This window comes from Oryx dammah, unplaced genomic scaffold (assembly GCF_014754425.2).
Source record: "Oryx dammah isolate SB20612 unplaced genomic scaffold, SCBI_Odam_1.1 HiC_scaffold_5, whole genome shotgun sequence".
In the NCBI taxonomy this organism is placed as follows: Eukaryota; Metazoa; Chordata; class Mammalia; order Artiodactyla; family Bovidae; genus Oryx; species Oryx dammah.
In genome coordinates, this window is record NW_024070189.1 from 60,125,954 (window position 1) to 60,145,267 (window position 19,314).

The 19,314-nt window shown below is 45.8% G+C and overlaps 1 protein-coding gene and 1 long non-coding RNA gene across 2 annotated transcripts in view; one reads left to right on the forward strand and one right to left on the reverse strand.

Moving 5' to 3' along the window:
- Window positions 1–4,897, forward strand: part of ETF1 (eukaryotic translation termination factor 1) — a 29,158-nt gene extending 24,261 nt beyond the window's left edge. The window contains exons 8-11 of the mRNA XM_040239997.1: window positions 475–630; window positions 1,035–1,099; window positions 2,269–2,416; window positions 2,587–4,897. Of these exons, the coding sequence (XP_040095931.1) occupies window positions 475–630; window positions 1,035–1,099; window positions 2,269–2,416; window positions 2,587–2,669 (452 nt within the window). The 3' untranslated portion in view covers window positions 2,670–4,897. The remainder of the gene's footprint in view (window positions 1–474; window positions 631–1,034; window positions 1,100–2,268; window positions 2,417–2,586) is intronic.
- On the reverse strand, window positions 19–15,576 carry LOC120863605. Its single transcript, XR_005721034.1, has 3 exons — window positions 15,525–15,576; window positions 14,492–14,706; window positions 19–2,262 (listed from the first exon to the last, which is right to left on the reverse strand). It is a non-coding gene; the product is annotated as an uncharacterized LOC120863605 (long non-coding RNA).
- Between the last annotated feature and the right edge of the window lie 3,738 nt (window positions 15,577–19,314).

A 19,314-nucleotide genomic window follows, 5' to 3' on the forward strand; every position in this document is an offset into this window, starting at 1 on the left:
AAGACACTGAGAAGGGTGAAAGAGGAAGGTTTAGCATTTTTATTAAAATCCTCCTCAATGGAACCATTATTTTAAATCATCCTTTAGTTGTCACGTCTAATATTAATAAATGTTTGTTTTTCTTAGTTTTTTACCCTTTGGCAGTAGGAACCAAACTTCAGTCAAATTTCCCATATTATCCTTTGTTTTAGAGTGATAAATAATTCAAAAGCTCATATTAAAGATTAATAGGGCCATTGTTTGGCTGTGTTTCCAATTTGACACACACACCTTTCCAAATGATTATGTACTTGGCCCAACTGGTACCTCTTGAGACTCAATTTCTGGAGCCTTGACTAGTGGTGTGATTTTTCACTAACTTTTGGCAGTTATTTTTAAGTTGACCTTTCTCTTTCTCTGATTTTGAGTAAGCAGGTGTATATGTACAAAAAGAAACATTAATATACATTCTTACTGACCTGTCCCTAACCACAGGGCGATACTTCGATGAAATAAGCCAGGACACGGGCAAGTACTGTTTCGGAGTTGAAGATACACTAAAGGCTTTAGAAATGGGAGCTGTAGAGATTCTAATAGTCTATGAAAATCTGGATATCATGAGATATGTTCTTCATTGCCAAGGGACAGAAGGTATGATAATTAGTAAATAAGTTTTCCATTTGTTACTGACCTGTGTATTCAAGAAGCCTGGGGTGGATACTGGACAGGGTGGCTGATTTCAGGAGCAATCAAAAGACAGATGTACACCTTCTTCCCCACTCCCAGCCTGTACCCTATTGAACTGATAAATGTCTGCCTAAGATTTTTGAGGACAAGGGCTGTATCTTAAATGTCTTTGATGTTTCCTTATGATAGGACCAGTATAACTGGTAGACATCCATGCACTGCATACTGACTAACGTGCTTATGAAAAGGAGGTTGATAGAATCAGTTCAGGAGTCCTTTCATCTAACCTAATTTTCACCTCATGGAACTTAAACCTGTTAGTATCTGAGAAGCAGCTTAACACATTTTTTTTTTCCCCAATACTGCAGAGGAGAAAATTCTCTATCTAACTCCAGAACAAGAGAAGGATAAGTCTCATTTTACAGACAAAGAGGTATGTGATTGTTTATATGCTTTGATGATACATGCAAGGAAACATAAATCTGTATGTTAGACCACTGGCAGGATACAGTAGCATCAGCCTCAGGAAACCAGACCTCTACTTGTTGGCAGTGGGAGTACCAGGAGGTGGTCCACTCCCATATGCCACATAATAGTCTGATTCCAAGGAAGGAGGCTAGGTGATGGTTACCCTGGTTCTTAAGTATAAAAAAGTTTACTTGCTCAGCACAGGTCCCTTTTAATTGTTCAGTTCAGTTCAGTCGCTCAGTCATGTCCGACTCTTTGCAACCCCATGAATCGCACCACGCCAGGCCTCCCTGTCCATCACCAACTCCCGGAGTTCACTCAGACTCACGTCCATCAAGTCAGTGATGCCATCCAGCCATCTCATCCTCTGTCGTCCCCTTCTCCTGCTGCCCCCAATCCCTCCCAACATCAGAGTCTTTTCCAGTGAGTCAACTCTTCACATGAGGTGGCCAGAGTACTGGAGTTTCAGCTTCAGCATCATTCCTTCCAAAGAAATCCCAGGGCTGATCTCCTTCAGAATGGATTGGCTGGGTCTCCTTGCAGTCCAAGGGACTCTCAAGAGTCTTCTCCAACGCCACAGTTCAAAAGCATCAATTCTTCGGCGCTCAGCCTTCTTCACAGTCCAACCCTCACATCCATACATGACCACAGGAAAAACCATAGCCTTGACTAGACGGACCTTAGTCGGCAAAGTAATGTCTCTGCTTTTGAATATTTTAATTTTTAGCATCTTCAAATTCTGAGTTGGACAACTTTGGTTTTTACAAGGCTCCTCCAAAAAGCAGTTGTGGCTTGTCTCTTAGCTGTTGAATATTGTCTAGAGACACTGTTAAACTTTGTAACAGCCTGACTTCTCAAGACAATGGGAGGAACTATAAATTGAAAAACTGCCAAGTGTGTGTTAACATTTCATTACTGATGCTAGAGCCTGGAGAAGAATGTTGTTTGAAGTAATCAGAATTTCTGTGCTGTTGTATTTGTCACCAGAACTCATAATTTGCTTACAGTTTAACACACCATAGATCTGAGGGGAAGAGGGAGAATGTTCACAGGCAGGGTAGCAAGTGTCTAGCAAATCCATGTCTTGATATATCCTAATCCTACTGTTTCTGTATCTCATGGCTGCCCCTGCAGACAGGACAAGAACATGAGCTGATTGAGAGCATGCCCCTTCTGGAGTGGTTTGCCAACAACTATAAAAAATTTGGAGCTACATTGGAAATTGTCACAGATAAGTCACAAGAAGGATCACAGTTTGTCAAAGGATTTGGTGGAATTGGAGGTGAGTAGCAAATCAGAAAACTAAAAGCTAGGGTCTCAGCCACCTTTCCTGTGTATCCCCAAGATATCATTATTCCAGAGAGGTGTGCTGTAATTCTGCAAGGGGATTGCTCCCCACCCTCCAGTTCTGTCAGCCACAGCTATTTACTGTTTGTTCATTTGTTCCCGTAGGTATCTTGCGGTACCGAGTAGATTTCCAGGGAATGGAATACCAAGGAGGAGATGATGAATTTTTTGACCTTGATGACTACTAGGTAGTCGACATGGGTCCGGCAAAACGTGCCTCACCCTCCAGCATCCAACCCAAGGAGCATACCCGTGGTGGAATCCAAACAGATCCCTGCCTTACAATTGGAACATTTCCAGAACTTAATCCATGAGCATTGGATATTGAAAAGAAAACCGAAACAAAACCAGACCCAACCCTACACTTTGGTTTGTCATGGTGTCAGCACAGCAGCCTACAACTAGTTCCTAAATGCCACTTTGGACTAATTTAAAAAAGAATCCCAGTTTTTACTTTTACTTGATGGTGAAATTGGTTGCTCTTGTATTTTATGGGGAAAAAAAAAAGATTTTTTTAACCTTCATACATAGAAGCAAAAACACTTTAACTGCTGTAAACCTTCAAAAGTTAATAGAAATGAGATATACTGGTTTGTTTATTTTGATTGGAGAAAAATTAAATTGCTGCATTTCGCAGTGACCCATTTACATGGCATTCTCAGCTTAGACTGCATAAGAAGAAATATATGTGGTGAAATGTTGGAACCATTTCTCTCTCGGTCTCTGTTTAATGTTGAAAGGGTGAGCTAATAGGCAATTTCAACTTCACTCCCTCACACTACCCGTCCCCTCCAGGCTGTCAGTTTCAAGGATGCAGATTGCATTGCAAAGATAAACTGACACATGAAGCATTTGGGCCACTGCTCTGTTTCCCTCCATCTGTTTTGCAGGTGCATTTGCGCCCAGGGTTTGGGAACCCTTGGCATCAACTGCTTTGACAAGGGTTCACATAATCTTGCATACCAGAAACCAGTTTGGGATGGATATGATGGGACTTCTATGCTATTGCTGGAATTGGGAGAAATAAAACATGCAATTTAAGTGGAAGCAAAGACATTTAAATTATTTTATTTTGCTTGGGTCTGTCCTTGCAAAAGGGAGGTGGTCGTGTTTTCCTTGTGTTGGATGGCATGAGATTATGTGAATGTTTTGATTTTTAAAAAATGAACTGCAAGGTTTTTCACAGGAACGACAGACGAGACATGTATGACTGTGCATGTAATTGTAAACCCCTGACCTCCTGGTGGGGTTGGAGCATCTGTTTCAAATATGGGACTTAACAAGCACCTCTCATAGGAGAAATTATGGGAGGAGGGTGGGAAGGGCAGGGGTGGGAAGGGATGGGGACACAACTTCTGGCACCAAGGACTTAAACCATGTTGGACCCCAAAGTGGGCCTGAAAACCTGAAGCTTAGGCTTCACGGCTGGGTTGTAAAGCAGACTTGACCCCAGCAAACATGCAAGGTCATGGACAGGGTGCCTGAGGTGGTGACAGTGAACAAAGTGTATAGGATGTGCCCAGTGGTAGCAATGGAAGAAGGTATACCAAATGGACTTTGAAGGACCAAAGGTTTCAAAAGTCGATTGGTATCACCCCACACTGCTAGGGTAGTGGGGTGCGTTTGATTTTCAAATTGGGTACTTTTAACACTTTAGTGCCTGACTGCTGTTCTTCACTGACTTGACTCAGTCACTCGTAGCTTTATTGGTCTGAACCAGCTCCTTGTTCCCAGGTTGCAGACCTGCCTATCGTTCCAGTAATCCTGTTTCACTTGAATGAAGGGAGTATGTCTTAAATGTAAAGCTTCTGGTTCTCAACACTGTACTCTGAGGTCCAAATGACTGTCTGTCGATGTATAACCTGATGTCTCAACCCCCAGTATGAAGAGTCAATTCTTTGGTATTCACCAATGTGGGAGGCTTCACCAGAACAGGCTTTTTCTTTGGGCTCTGCTGTTTGTTTGCAGAACACCCAAGAGCGAGCAAACATGCTCTCTTCATAGCAGTACCTTAGGGTTTTGCCATTGTAAATGGGTCTAATGTGATATAAGATCAGAGAAATTGGATGTAAATTTACATTTGAATATGCTTGTTGTTTCACATGATACATTTAGGGTATGCAGCTCCTTTTGTAGTTTTTATTTTTACTATTTAAGTTTGGAAATGATGCCAAATTTTTGTATTTCTTTAATCAATGTGTTCTCTTCAGTGATATATATTGCATTATATATTGATGTGTGTATCAATATATACTGATATGTATTACACTTACACAATACAAACACATAAGTAAGAGGGGGTGAAAACCGTAGCCTTTGCATTCTCTATAGCCTCTACAGAGAGATCCTAAACAGCAAAATCTTGGTGTTGTGATGTACAGAAATGGAGAAGAGTATTAAACCATATTTAAGAATATACTTCGTGTGCTTGAGATTTTTTAGGACTGTTCTAAGAAAGGTCTGAGCCGTGGAGACAGTGTGAGTGAGCTCTCCAAAGCATGTGCAGTTTCCTCAGTTACTCTTCAGCCATAGATTTAGTTGTCTAATGCTACATTTGCCTATGGAAGGGTATATGCAAAAGACCATGATCCCAGTGTTAACACCAGAGAAAAGAGGTTCCAGTTGCTGGGCCAAATTAATTTGTACCTTACTCTCTTCCCTATGCAAGCCAAAGGGAAACTTGCCCTTTAAAAAAAAAAAAAAAAGGTGTTATCCTTGTTAACATTCTATGGAGGTAGGTGGCATACTTAACCGAAAGAGGTTAAATAGCAGCTCTTCAGTGGCAAAGCCAATTTTTATGCCAGGCTTAGTTCCAAAATTCTCTTTCTACATGTGGTTGCCTTTGAGTCAACAGCGGATCCAGATGGAAAGGTGCAAACAAAGCCTCCCCTGTTCTGATCTTGCATACCTGGTACCTGTGGAAGAGCAGTAACCTCATTCAAGGGCAAGCCAGAGGTTGGCTCAATGGAACAGGGCTTCTAGGATGTGTTAAAACAGAAGAGGATTCTTGTTTCATTTCTTTTCCCAAAAGTGGAACTCCTCTTTAGTAGTTTAGGAAGCCTAGTTGAAGTACCAAGGTGGTACGTGATTTTCTTTGTCCAGGTTTAAGAAGTATTAACAAAACTGACCAGTAATGGAACCTCTTCTGTCACTTTGCTTTTTCAGCATAATTTTGTCCAGTTTCTCATCTGATTTAGATGATAGCCTTGATGAAACCCAGTCACCCTATGGGAAGAAGCAGACATGCCCATGCATGGCAGAGGTAGTTTTTTCTACCCCTAGTTGCAGTCTGAAGTCAAAATTTAGAAGGCAGCACAGTAGTGCCGGTTATGTGGGCTGTTGTGCTCGCCTGTCTGGGCCTGCAGCACTTGCCATCTTTTGTTCCCTGGCTCCAGTTCTCATGCCATGGTGCTCCTAGACAGACATAGTGTATTCAGGGCTGAATGCCAAGATGGAATGTAAGCTTCATGCCAGCTTCTCCCTTGTTGCCAATTTGAGTGTGTGCCTGCTGGGACGCCTACCTGCCAAGTCCACCCTGATGGGACTGTGCCTCCCAGGGACACAGGAACTGACTGACCAAGAGGTGTGGAAGTAATGGGTGCCAGAGTTATTGAGGATATAATTGGCACTAGAAGTATATGTGGAAGCAGTTTATCTCCAGGATACTCTTTGACACTCGACTCCAAACATGTCTGAGAACTCTGTTTTGGGTATAGTCAAACTGCTTGGTAAGCTCACCCTGGGGTTAGTGAAGAGCCCAGGACAAAGAATCAGCTCTTTAGGCAAACATTTCTGGTTTTGTCTCTGCCACTTGTTGAACTTATGACTTCACGTAAGTCCCTTCCTATCTCTCAGTGCCATATCAGTGTAAGGATGAGTCTGAATCTCAAAGAGCCTTTCCAACTGTAAAGCTATCAAGATATAATAGCAGGAGATCTAACATCTGATGAATAGAGATGCTGCCTAGAGACATTTGGCCATGTCTCTGAGCAGCAGTTTCCCTAACCTGTAACAATGCCTGCTCCCTATAGATTGTGGTAAGGATTACATGCAATAAGGCATGTGAAATACACAGTAGTACTTAGCAAGAACTCAGCTGGGAGATGATCACACCTGCACCAGCGCTTCTCTAAGTGGCCTGGGTGAATCTGCACTGCAGACCACAAGGTGGTGCTAGAGTTAAGGATACTGGTTGCGGAAGAAAGCTGCTTCCGGTGGGGAGATTTCTGACAAGCATTAACAGATTCCTGGGACAGCTTGTTTAAGATTTGGCTTATATGGAGAAGGCAAACTACCAAAGAAAGCAGGGATGAGTGAACAGGGAGGAGAACCAGGGCTTTGAGTGGCCCATCTGGAAAACAACTACAATCACTAACATTTGTTGGACAGTTACCAGGTACCAGACAAGATGCTATGTCACGTGCATTTAATCCTTAGAAAAACAACGTGTCTCATTCTGTTGTATATCTGCCCATTTGGTTCCAAAGCCAATGCAAATACAGGTCGTTCTTCCATCAAGAAGAGAGAACAGGTATTGCTACTGCTAAGACAACCAGTCAACTCACCTCACCAACCTCTGCTTTCAGAGACAACCAACAACTTGGATTGCATCTGGAAGACATTCATCTAGCAACAGTTATGTCCTTCCCTCAGAACATATATGTTTTGACAGCTCAGTCACAGCCACAGTTGAGAATGGATAAAAGAAACTCCCTTGGACTCTGTAGAGGATCCCTGTAATTGATCCAGCATCTTCAAAGAAGAATGTATACACATAATGGAATTTCTCATAATGGAATTTCTAGGGCATCTGCCTCTGCTCTTAAAAAAATATGCTGAGGGCAATTAATGAAATTGGAATGTGGACTATGGATAAAATATTGTTATCAATGTTTCTGATCTCCTGAACTTGATAACTATATGTGGTTATTAAGAGAATACACTTTCTCATAGGAAATATTCACTGATGTAGCAAGAGGTTTAAAATAAGACGTTCATTAAGGAAATTTTTGAAATTTCAGAAATACAGAAAAAACCTAAAAGCATCATTTAACTAACATTTTAAGGTCATCGTGAACATCCATTATAGAAACAGTGTAATATAATGAATGTTTAGGTTCCAACTGATTCACAAAGTATCTAGAACACAATTTTAGTTTGACCCTTCATTCAAGTTTGGTTTTTACTCAGAATTTGGGTTTGACTCAAGGTCAATATAGGAGACAGGTTCGATCCCTGGGTGGGGAAGATCCCCTGGAGGAGGGCATGGCAACCAACTCCAGTACTCCGGCTTCTAGAGAATCCCATGGACAGAGGAGCCTGGCAGGCTGCAATCCATAGTGCTGCAGAGAGTCAGACATAAGCGACTCAACAGTAGAGAATGCATTAGAAGAGTTAATTATGCTGCAGGGTGTATAGCTGAGGAGAAATCCCCAGCCAGAGGGGCGGGGGGTGCTGAACCTAAGAACTGGGCCCAGATTGGAAGGAAGAGAGCAGAGGCAGTGCCAGAAGAAGAGCTTCTGTCAGTCAAACACTTCAGAGATGAAATCAGCTTTGGAGTTGGATCAGTGCTGGGTGAGATGAGACAGTATGAAGAACAAGACTTCTTGGGGGACCCTTGACTCCTGCTTCACTGAGCGACCCTGGGGATGAAGGGAAGAAGGCAACGCTATCTTAAAGCCTAAAACTCATTCACAGCAAGGACAAGAGTGAGATCAGATCTAGTCCTCTGTCCACAGCCACACCCCTTCACTACTTAAGGAGTCATAATTTCAGCACTTATAGGGGGCTTGGACTTTACCATCCCAAACTCCTAATTAAAGGGATAAGAAAGCTGAAGCCCAGAGAGCAGCCTAACGACCTGTCATGCTCACGCAGCAAATGAGGAGAGCCAACATGAGCAGCTGTTATAGCTCCAAATTCAGTGCTCTTACCAAATGTGGGATCTTGTTATTTTTCATCTAGGCCCCTTCTCCTCGTTAGAGATGAGAAAAGGGAGGATCAGAGAATAAGGGAGTGGCACCAAGCCAAAGACAGAGCTGGGAAGGGAAAGGTGGCCAACATCCAGGTGGAGTTATGAAAGTTGTTTTGAAGCCACTTCCCTGTGAGTCAGGGTTGGCTTGAGTGTATAGATTAACTTGCTTCTCCAGCCTCCAGGGTTCCATGTTAGCACCATCTAGGTTTCCCTTACAGTCAGACTTCTGGCTCTAGCACTCTAGTGAGAAACCCTGCCTGGGCTCATCCCCTTCTGCTTGATTCTTCATCCTCACCCAAAGGAAACCTAGGGGGCAAACCCATTTTCAAGGAAGCCTGAGTGAGTAAGTGAGTGAGTGAAAGTCAAAGTGTCCAACTCTTTGTGACACCATGCACTATACAGCCCATGGAATTCTCTAGGCGAGAATACTGGAGTAGGTAGTCTTTCCCTTCTCCAGGGAATCTTCTCAACGCAGGGATCAAACCCAAGTCTCCTGCATTGCAGGCAAATTCTTTACCAGCTGAGCCTGGAGAACCAGAAAAGGAAGGTGGAAACTTCAGAGGCTCTCCAAGCAGGAATGGCAAGGATCTTTTGAGGTAAACCCAAGATGTAGGAATATTCTGCTCCATGGAGGAAGGGAGGTGGAAGACAGCCTTGAGAACAAGAAGAAATCAGGGCTTGACGCTAGAAGGCCTGTTCCAAGTTAAACATCTGTCCAGACCTGAGCACATTCCCAGGCTAGGCTCCCCTGGGGACTGGGATGAACCAACCCCCTCACACAGCAATCCCCACTAGAGGGCCGGCAAAGGAGCACTCTATTTTTAAAAGGACAGGATATCACCTGAGGAAGAAGAGTTGCACTTCAGTCCTCAAGGCTAGAGGCCCTCCCTCACAGCCCTGTCAAACTTGGATTCTACAGACAGATGACATGGGCTCTTTCCTCCCTGAGGAACTAAGCAAAGGTCCTCAGAAATTCAGTCTTCTCACAGACATTGCTCAATGCCACCTCTATTCCTTACATTGTGCTTGGGTTAACTCTGGTCTCATTCTTTCATTCAGCAAGTATTTACAAACATTTCCTATGTTCTAGGACCTATGCACGGAGAAGGCAATGGCAACCCACTCCAGTACTCTTGTCTGGCAAATCCCATGGACGGGGGAGCCTGGTGAGCTGCCGTCTCTGGGGTCGCACAGAGTCAGACACGACTGAAGCGACGCAGCAGCAACAGCAGCAGCAGCAGCAGCAGGACCTATGCAAGATGCTGGGGCACAGTGGTGAGAAACAGTCACTGTCCCTGTCCCTGCCCTCCAGCAAGAGACAGCAAGAATTATAATAAAAGTGAAGAGTGTTAGAGGATGAGGAGGGCACCTCCTCTTCATCTGGGGGTGGCCAAGCTGCCTGGTGAGCCAGGGTTGGCCTGGAGAGGTGGGAGGTGAGTTTCGAAAGGCAGATATGTTGGTCCTGACTTGACCCAAAGGCCAGGAAACTACTCAGGTTTTAAAATACTTTTCTAAACCTGTTATCATTTTTGTTGTTTATTAACAGCTTTATTGAGGTATAACTTACAAACTGTAAACTCAACCCACTGCATGTATAGTTCGGTGATTTTTTAAAGATAAATTCATACAGTTATGCAAACATTACATAATCCAGTGTCCACCTCTCAAAAAGGTCTTTCATGTCCCTCTGTAGTCAACCTTTGCTCACTCCCAACCCTAGGCAACCAATGATCTGCTTTCTGTCTCAATAGTTTTGCCTTTCCTAGGAATTTCATGTTACTGGAACAGTGCAATATGCAGTCTTTTACATCAGGTTTCTTTCACTTAGCTTTTTTCATTTAGATGGATTTTTTTCACATACATCCATGTAGATGCATGTTTGTTTCTTTTTATTGTTGAGTAGTGTGATATAATAAGCAATATACATTTGGTCTTTGTCTCCTATTCTTGGCAAAGACTTTCTCTAAAACCCTTGGAATCTCTTGAGTGATGAATGTCTTTGGTACACTAATGAGATACCCAGATAGTTTCAAGATGTGGGCTGCTTGCCAAATTTAAAAAAAAAAAAAAAGGGATTACAGGGTTGGAACATTCAGCCCTACCCCTGGAGGCAAAAGGGTCTTGAGATCAAATCACCAATTTCCAATGATTTACTCAATAATGTCTACATAATGATGCTTCTATAAAAACCCCTAAATTATGCAGATCGAGAGCTTCCAGTGTGGCGAACACACCAAGGTACTGGGAGAGATCCTTGAAATTCTATATGAATTTGAGGATGAACTTTTCCATATTTGCAAACAGTGACACTGGAATTTTGATAGAAATTGCACTGAATCTCCAAATTGCTTTGGGTAGCATTACCATCTTGAACATATCAGGTCTTCTAATCCATAAACACAAGATGTATTTCCATTTATTTAGGTCTTCTTTAATTTCTTTCAACTGTGTTTTGCAGTTTTCTGTGAATAATTCTTTTACATCCTTGGTTAAACTTGCTCCCAGGTGCTTTAGTATTTGGATACTACTGTAAATGGAACAGTTTTCTTAATTTCCTTTTTGGATTGTTCATTGCCGGTGTCATTCTGGTTTTGATTTACAAGCCATTCATGTATCTTTTCTGGTGAAATGTAATCTTTCATTCTTAAGCTGCCACTTTATATTTCCATGAGTAGAGAGAGAGGGAGTCCCTTTGTCTCTCAGATACTTTCTCCCTTCTTCTGTTCCTCTTACTCTCTAAAAGTGCTTCACAGGTGGAAGGAAAACACTGTGCATGAGGTTAGCAACAGACCCTGGAGCCACATTAGGTCCGCTCTGCTACTTACTAACTATATGACTTTGAGCATGTTGTTTCACTTCTCTTTCAATTTCTTAAAGGTTTAAATAGGATGCTTTGTTAAATAAGCTATTTCATTTGTCACATAAAATATTAATAACTACAGCCTACTACAGCCAAGCATCATGCTAAACCCTACAATGCAGTCATAAGTAAAAGAGACACAGCCATTGAGCTTCCAATGCCTTATCCCGGTGAATGTGAAACCCCAAATGCAATTATCACCTGAGGGAGGGCGACAGGTGAGTGCCTGTCACAGGGTATTTTGACCTGGCTGTCAACTTTTCTGAAGACACTGGTGCTTTAATTGAGCACAGGAGATATTAGCTAGACAAAGAAGAGGAAGAACATCCCAGGCAGTAAGAATATGTTGGCGGTGGCAAAGAGTACAGTTAAGGAGGTAGGTGGAGAGAGGTGTGGATGAAGCTCAAAGAATGAAAAAAAGGCAATGTCGTGGAGGAAGCGAGAAGCGAGGCCAGAACAGGCAGTCCGGGCTGAGCCTCAAGAGCCTTGCTGAGACCTTGAAATTTTATTGAGAAATGGGAGAGGCTGCTCCGGGCTGAGCCTCAAGAGCCTTGCTGAGACCTTGAAATTTTATTGAGAAATGGGAGAGGCTGCTGAGGTGTTTTAAGTAAAAGGGTAACAAATACAGATCTGCTTCTCAAAAAGATCCTTCTGGGCACAGTGCAGTTTGAGAAGAGAGCATGAGGCTGAGTCTTGAAGTACTGGGACATTTTCTTTTAAATAGGATTTTTTTTTTTTTTTTTAATTTTTGGCTATGCTGGGCCTTCATTGCTGTGCTGGGGCTTTTTCTAGCTGTGGCAAGCGGGGATGCTATTCTTTGTTGTGGTGGTCAGGCTTCTCGGTGTGGTGGCTTCTCTTGTTGCAGAGCACAAGCTCTGGACGTGGTGGCTCGGCAGTTCTGGTGCATGGGCCCAGTTGGCCCACAGCATGTGGGATCCTTTGATGTCCCCTGCATTGGCAGGCAGATTCTTAACCACTGGCCCACCAGGGAAGTTCTCCTACTGGAACATTTAATATCCAAATAGAGCGTTGTACATCAAGACAAGTAAGCAATGAAGGAAAAGCCTTCAAGAAGAGATAATCAGGGACTTCCTTGGTAGTTCAGGGGTTAAAAATCCGCTTTCCAGTGCAGGGGCCTCAGATTTGATCCCTGGTTGGGAAACTAAGATCCCACATGCCATGGGGCAACTAAGCCCACATGCTGCAAATAAAGAGCCTACATGCTCTGGGCTATACAGAAGCCTGTGCGCCACAACTAAGATACACAATGCAGTCAAATAAGTTAAAAAACAAAACAAATCACAGATGGTCACTTACAAGTCAATGCTGGTGAGAATTACTAAAGGAAAATGAAGACTGAAAAAAAATCTACTGGACTCAAGAGTCAGGGGGTCCCTGGTAACAGCTAAGGAGCCCCCAAACACTGCTGCTCAGACCTCGGAGTCTGTCTAGCCTCTCTATGGCCCCACGGTCACTGCCTCAGGACTTATCCTCTGGCAGCTCAGAGCAAGTCTTTCTCATTAAGATTCTTAGGATTCCCTGGCAGCTCTTCTGGCTGGCTGCACCAGCTCTATCATAGGACCAGTTTGCCCATGTCTGCCTACATATCTCATCTAACCCATCTCACCCATTTGGCTGCTGGGGAGCCAGAGGTTTCTACTGGGTGCCAGCAAACAGGCAGTTTCATGCCACAGTTAAGCACTACTCCAATGTCACACACCAGTTCCTAACACAGCTCTATCACTTATCAAGATCTTGGTGAAAGATATGTAAATGGATGAAACTGTTTTCCAATTTGTAAAACACTTTGACAATGAAGCATGTATCAAATACTCCATCTAGAGAATTAGCTATCATAGGTTCACATTCATTCATTCAACAACTGTTTATTGTATAGGTAACAGCTATATAATAGACAACAAGGCAGACATCATCTATGTCAACAAGGAGTATCCAATCTAGTGGCGGATCCAGTCAAACAAAGATTTGATGCCTGATAGGAAAAGCACAGGGCACTGGCAGAGAATTGGGGATGGGGGGGCGGTGGGCAGAGAACAAAAGTCACACCCCTAGTACTGTTGCAGGGGGTTGGCTTTTCTTTGGGCAAGATCACTCATTTATAGCATAAATACAGGGTTGGTGCCATAAATAATAAATAATAAATGAATAAGGTTTGGTTCCTGTCCTAAAAGAGAATTAGGAGGTAAGCACAGGAAAATAATATGGTTAATGAGAAGAAAAGTGCAAAGAAATTCCAGGAAACTGTCAAATTGGGTGTCACACTGGCTTTTTAGGCACAAAGTCTCAGCTTATTTGGAACTCAAGTTCCATTAAATATCCCTACCACAGAGAGGCCTAAAAGCTAGGACCCAGGGCCACTGGAGTCTCAATCTCTCTCAAGATAGGGAGCAACACAGAAACCCTACTGCTCCATAGGGTTTTTCCAGGCTCAAATCCCTGTCAACCCAGAAGTGAACACAAGGCCTCCCCAGAAGAGGCCTGGGGTTCCTGCAAATTCTGTAGCTGGAGAGGAAGCTGCCAGAGCTCCCCTGCCTCTCTCAGGCCTTGCTCCTCTGCTAGGCTCAGCTATAAATAGCTTGCTGGTTTCCAGCTGGGGATCTCCCAGCCCTGAAAGGAGTAAGTACCGCCTTCTCACCTTGTCCTGCCCTCAGCCTGGAGCAGAAGGGGGTGGTAGCTGGCAGCCGGAAGGAGATGAGGGGAGGACCAAAATGAGCACCACAGAGAAGCTGGCCCCTGGACTACATTACCCACAATCCTAGATCATAGCTGGAAAGAAGAGGCTGCTTTGGGCCTGCAGCCTTAGGTGGGAACAAGGCCAGAGGCAACCTAGTGCCTGCGTGTGCAGCCCAGGCCCAGATTTTTCCAAAACTCTAACCCAGAAACCTTCAGTCATGGACCTTAGAGATCATCTCCTCTCCATATACTCAATTCACAGGCACTCAGTTGATCTGAGGCCAAGGAGACGGACAAAATTCCGTTTATTTTCACCTTATTAACCGTGTGTGTGCGTGTGTGTGTCTATACCAAAGACTGGAAGTCTATGAGTGATTTTATTCTGGATGAAGTCCAGAGGCTTCTTAGTGCTAAAAGCCCCCTCCCCAGCATTTACTTGACTCATTACTCCCAAGCTCTCAGCTTTTCTTTCCCTGCCTCACCTGAGGAGGAGCAAATGCTCACAGGATAATCCATGTTGCACTGCATTTCTGGAAGCGCTGGGGGGTGGGTGCCCAGGAACTGCTGTCTCTGCTGAGATCTAGTCCCTCTCAGACCTTTGCTCATCTCCCAGCAGGCAGATCAGGATAATCACGTGGCTGAGGCAAGTTTTAGTCCCTGGAGGTGCTGTAGGAGAGCCTGGAGGGGTTGCTGTTTCCTGTAGTGGATAAACCAAAGGTGTCAGGCTGAGCAAGGGAGGCCATTCTGGATGGTAGACGCACCCAGTGGGCACTGCTCCAGACCTCAGTGCCATGGCAGGTGTACACCTGCCCCAGGTCTGGCTCCCCCAACTCCAACCTTCCAAGTTTCCACAAAGAGCCAAACTATTCATGTTGGATTCTGGGGCCTATGAAGGTCCAGACTGACAGGGAGCATAGCGGTGAAGATATCTGGGACTAGACCTTAAGTCGGGGATCCCTGTCCAAGATGGAAAGATACTAAGGCTAGCCTGACAACAGGGTGTTTCCCTCCTTCCCCTCGCTCAGATATAACAACTCTCACATCCTGAGCCCGGCACCAGGAATGTAAAGATGGAGTCACAGTCTCAATAAATAAATGATGAGTTAGGTACACAAGAAGCCTATGGGTGGGGGGTTGGAAGGACTTCCAGACAGCCAGAGGTCTGAAACAAGTAAAGGTGACGCACAGTTCCACCAGAATGGTGTAAAAAGAATATTCCAGGCAGAAGGGACAGCTTGATAATGGCAGAAGGAGCGAGAAACAGAAAGCAGAGAAATACCTAAGACCGACTAGCAAAATGCGCGCGCGCTGGCGTGCAGCAAGCGCCGCCAGGCCCTCACACCACGCTAAGGTGTGGGCTTTAGGCCTTGGGTCGGTAGCCGCCAGAGGAGCTCCAGCAAAGTCGGCGGCACTCAGAGAATCAGGGGATAAAGTGGGACAAAATATGAAACCGGTGGGGAGAGTGGCAACCTCGGACCCTCTGGGGACGCCCGAGTCGGCCTATCCCGCGTTTACCTCAGCCCGGCCAGGCCACGCGTTCCCGGCCCCGCCGCCGCCGCCGCCCCCTCCTTGGCAGAGTCCCCTGGCCGCGGGCTCCCGGGCGCGGGCGGACCCGGAGGGCCGAGCTCCCGCCCACAGCCGCCTGCGGGCCGCCTGCCAGACGCGGCGGGAAGGAAGCGCCTTGTATGGGCCTCAGGCAGGGAGGAAGCGCCAGGCAGGGCCCCGGGAGGAAGCGCCATATTTGGCGAGGGGCGGGCCGGGGGCGGGGAGCGCGCTCGCGAAGGAGGCCGCTTCCGCCGCCGCAAGACGGAGCCACGCCGCGCCACCCCGCCCCCACCGCGCCGGGCCGCGGCCCCCGCCCGGCCCCTCCTCCCATTGGGGGTACGCACGGCTTCTCGCTCCGCTCCCTCGGTTCCAGAGCTACGGGAATTGGGGACGGAAGGCGGGGTCCAGGCCGGCTTTGACGACTGACAGAGCGGAGAAGGATTCCCGGCTCCCAGCACTCGCTCTGTGTCCTTGGGCAAAACACTTTGGTCTCTGAGCCTCGGATTCCTCTTCCTCCGAAGGAAATGGGGATAAAATGAGAGGATGCCTGTTAAGCACCGCCAGGAGCGGCACTGCCCGCAGTGGCAGCGCATTAACCCCAACAGTTCTGTGTGGCAAGAGAGGGGCGGAGGTGTTTCCATTCCCTTGCCGTGTCTCTTTAGCCTCTTTATAGCCTACTAGGTGCCTGGGGGCTATATGGAGCTGACGCTTTCAAGAAGATATTTTTCTTGAAGAAAATAGGGCTACCTTAAAGTCTAGAGTTTTTCCTTCCAAGCTCTGGGAGTCAGACAGACGGAGTTTCAATCCCAGCTTCTCCCCTTCCAGCTGATTGATGCTCGGAAAGCTACTTTCCTAAATCTCAATTGCCTCATCGGTAAAATGGGGATAATAATTCATGATTTGCAGGGTTGTTGTGGTGATCAAATGAAACTGCTGTGTGTGTGGATGTCTGTGTGTAAGAGAGAGAGAGCTCTTCTCTGCCTACCCTTAGAGCCTAGCTGACCTGAACACACTGGCAAGGGCAAAAACAACCTGGAGGAAGTTGAAGTTCCCATCACAGCCAGAACCTGGTATCTAGGACACCATACCCTCCCCCGCCTGCTGTCAGTACCACACCCACACGTTTCACCAAGAGATGGATATCAATCTCAGAAAAACATTTCCCAACCCTCCCTTGTTGGCCCTGCCCTGCCCTCATCAGTTCTGCCTGTCCTGGAGTTCCACTTAAATCTAACCAGAATCTTTCTGCCTCTCAGTCGCAGCTCCATCCTGCAGTTTGCAGTCCCTAAGAGGTTCCAGGCAAGTTTGTGAACACACACAATAGATGCGTCACCCACGGCCTTGCTTCCTTTCATCCTTGCTGGGCAAGGAGGCTGTCGTTGGCATGGTAACCTTGCCTGTAAAAGTTGCAGCCCTCAAGGATGTTTTTCAGTTCCAGCGGGGACATGGCTCCTTCCCCCCACCTCCCCCATGTAGATCACAGGGTGACATGTAGCTGTGTCATCTGGCCTCCCCCAGAATGGGGATGTGGTGCCTGGAGCCACTGGTTCATGGCTTCCTTAAGCCCATGGAGTGAAGGGCTTAAAGGAGATGTTGATTGGATCTCTGAGGAACAGTTTCCTTCTGTTCCTTCTGTCCTTCTGTATGTGTTGATCCTCAGCCACCAGAGAAAACAGTTCTGAGGTTCAGAATATGTAGGGAGCCACTCTGGATCTCGTGGTGAATGACAAGCACACATCTTCACTAAAATCAGGCACCCTGTAGAATAAACTGTTAAACCAAAAGCCTCCAGAATCCAGTGATTTCCTTTGTCCCCATGCCCTGTGGAATAAATGAATATTTATTAACCATCTCCCATGTTCCAGTTTCCCCATATATTATTTCATCTAATTCTTCCCACAGTCCTTTGAGGGAAGTATTAAAACACTCCTTTTACAAGTGGGGAAACTAAAATTTGGGCAGAGATCTTCAAGCAACTTGACCAGAAATACATGGCCTTGAAGTGATGGTACTGAAACTGGAACCCAGGTCTTCAGACACCCAGCCCTCACAAAAGTCCTGTGTTCCTTTGTATTTGTGACTGTACTACTGGTAAAGAAATCCTTACCCCCAGGTCACAAGGCATTCCCTTTCTAGGAGGTCCTCAGGAATGAAATGGGCATCAGCATCGGTCGGTGTGGCTGCGGGGTCCTGTGTGGCCCTGCATGGCACAGCAGTAACAGCGTCCTCAAACCTGAGGCTTCCCGCTACCAGCTGCCTCGTCTCTGTCATGGAGTTTCCCCGGCAGAGGGCAAGCTGAGGGAAAGTGGTTCCCAGCTGCCAGCCTCATCTAGACAAAATTGCATTAGCGCCAGCCCCGGCTTCCCTCAGTCCCTCCAGAGTGAGCACATTCGGCTCCCCCGCAGAAGGGAGGGGCAGAGAGATACCGAACACAAAATTTCTTTGGCTGGGAAGCACTTGGCTTCCAGCTGCCACTCATCTTGTAGGTGGGGAAGATTAATACTGATCCTCTGGAGACTACAGAAGTCTCTAAAATGAACCCTTGGGCGAAAGGTATGCCAGGGAGAAAGGCTAGTAGAAAAGCCCAAGGTTTGAGTGCAGGGGGCTGGAATGAGAGGCAACCTTAGAAGGGAGGAAGGCCACTGATCACTGATCTCCTGTCATGCTCACTTCTGGGTGTCATTCTTCTTTCTGTGGGACTTCTGGCCTTTTAGCCCAAAGGTGGAAACAATCATTTCCTGGCAACTGAAGCAGGGTGAGGTAGGAAGCAGTAGGAGGTGGGAACTATCAGACTGTGACCTCAAGCGAAACAGGGGATGCCTTAATAGTATTAATAGTTAATATTTATTTAAAAAACAAAGTGTGTCAACCACACTTTCTTTATTACCTATTAAATAGATCTTACTGGTACCCCTGTTTTAGAGAAAACAAAACTGAGGTTTATGGGGCTCCTCAATGACCATAGCTCCCAATAGAAGTGGGCCAAGCACTCTGTAGATATTGTCTCATTTAATCCTCACCATGAACCAGTGAGATGGAACCATTATGCCCATTTTCTAGAGGTGAAAACTGAGAAGCAGGAAACTTGCCTGTGATCACTAATGTAAGTGGCAGAGTGAGGGATTAGAATGTGACACATGCTCGACCACTTTGTCTTGCTGCTACCAAGGCTTCTCCATGCCTTTGGGGACTTCTGCTCACATAGCCTGGGACCACAAATATCTGCCCACACTTGCATTTTCCTAGTAGTTGCCACGTAGGTGAAAATCCAGCCAGAAGCGTTCACTTGGTTTAGTCCAGACTTGCCATCAGAGTCTTTGTAGGGCCTGAACAGATAGGTCTGGGTAATGTGGGGCCCTATATCTTGGGGCTTGGCTATCTCCCATCCAGACTCCCAAGGTGGGAGGAAACCCAGAGAGGTCTTCACTACCCTCCTCATGCCTTGAGATTTCCCTAAGAGATACAAAGATAAATTGAACAGTCCTCAGGAGGTCTCCTTAAGACCCAGGAAAGTGCTTCTTGCGGGAGAGGATGAGGAGTCCAGCAACTTTAACCAGTGAAAACCGAAAGCAACAGCCTCTCCAGCAGGGCAGGCTCCCAGTAGCCTTTCTCAGAGGCTCCTCTGCACTATTATATGAGGAGACTCCATTGCTCCCAGCCCTACTGCAGGACTGCGGGGGTGGGAAACACTTGGAATTCTGAGTCAGAGGCAAGGTTCCACTTCACTTTCCCTGGAACAGCAGGTCAAGGATGCAGCAGG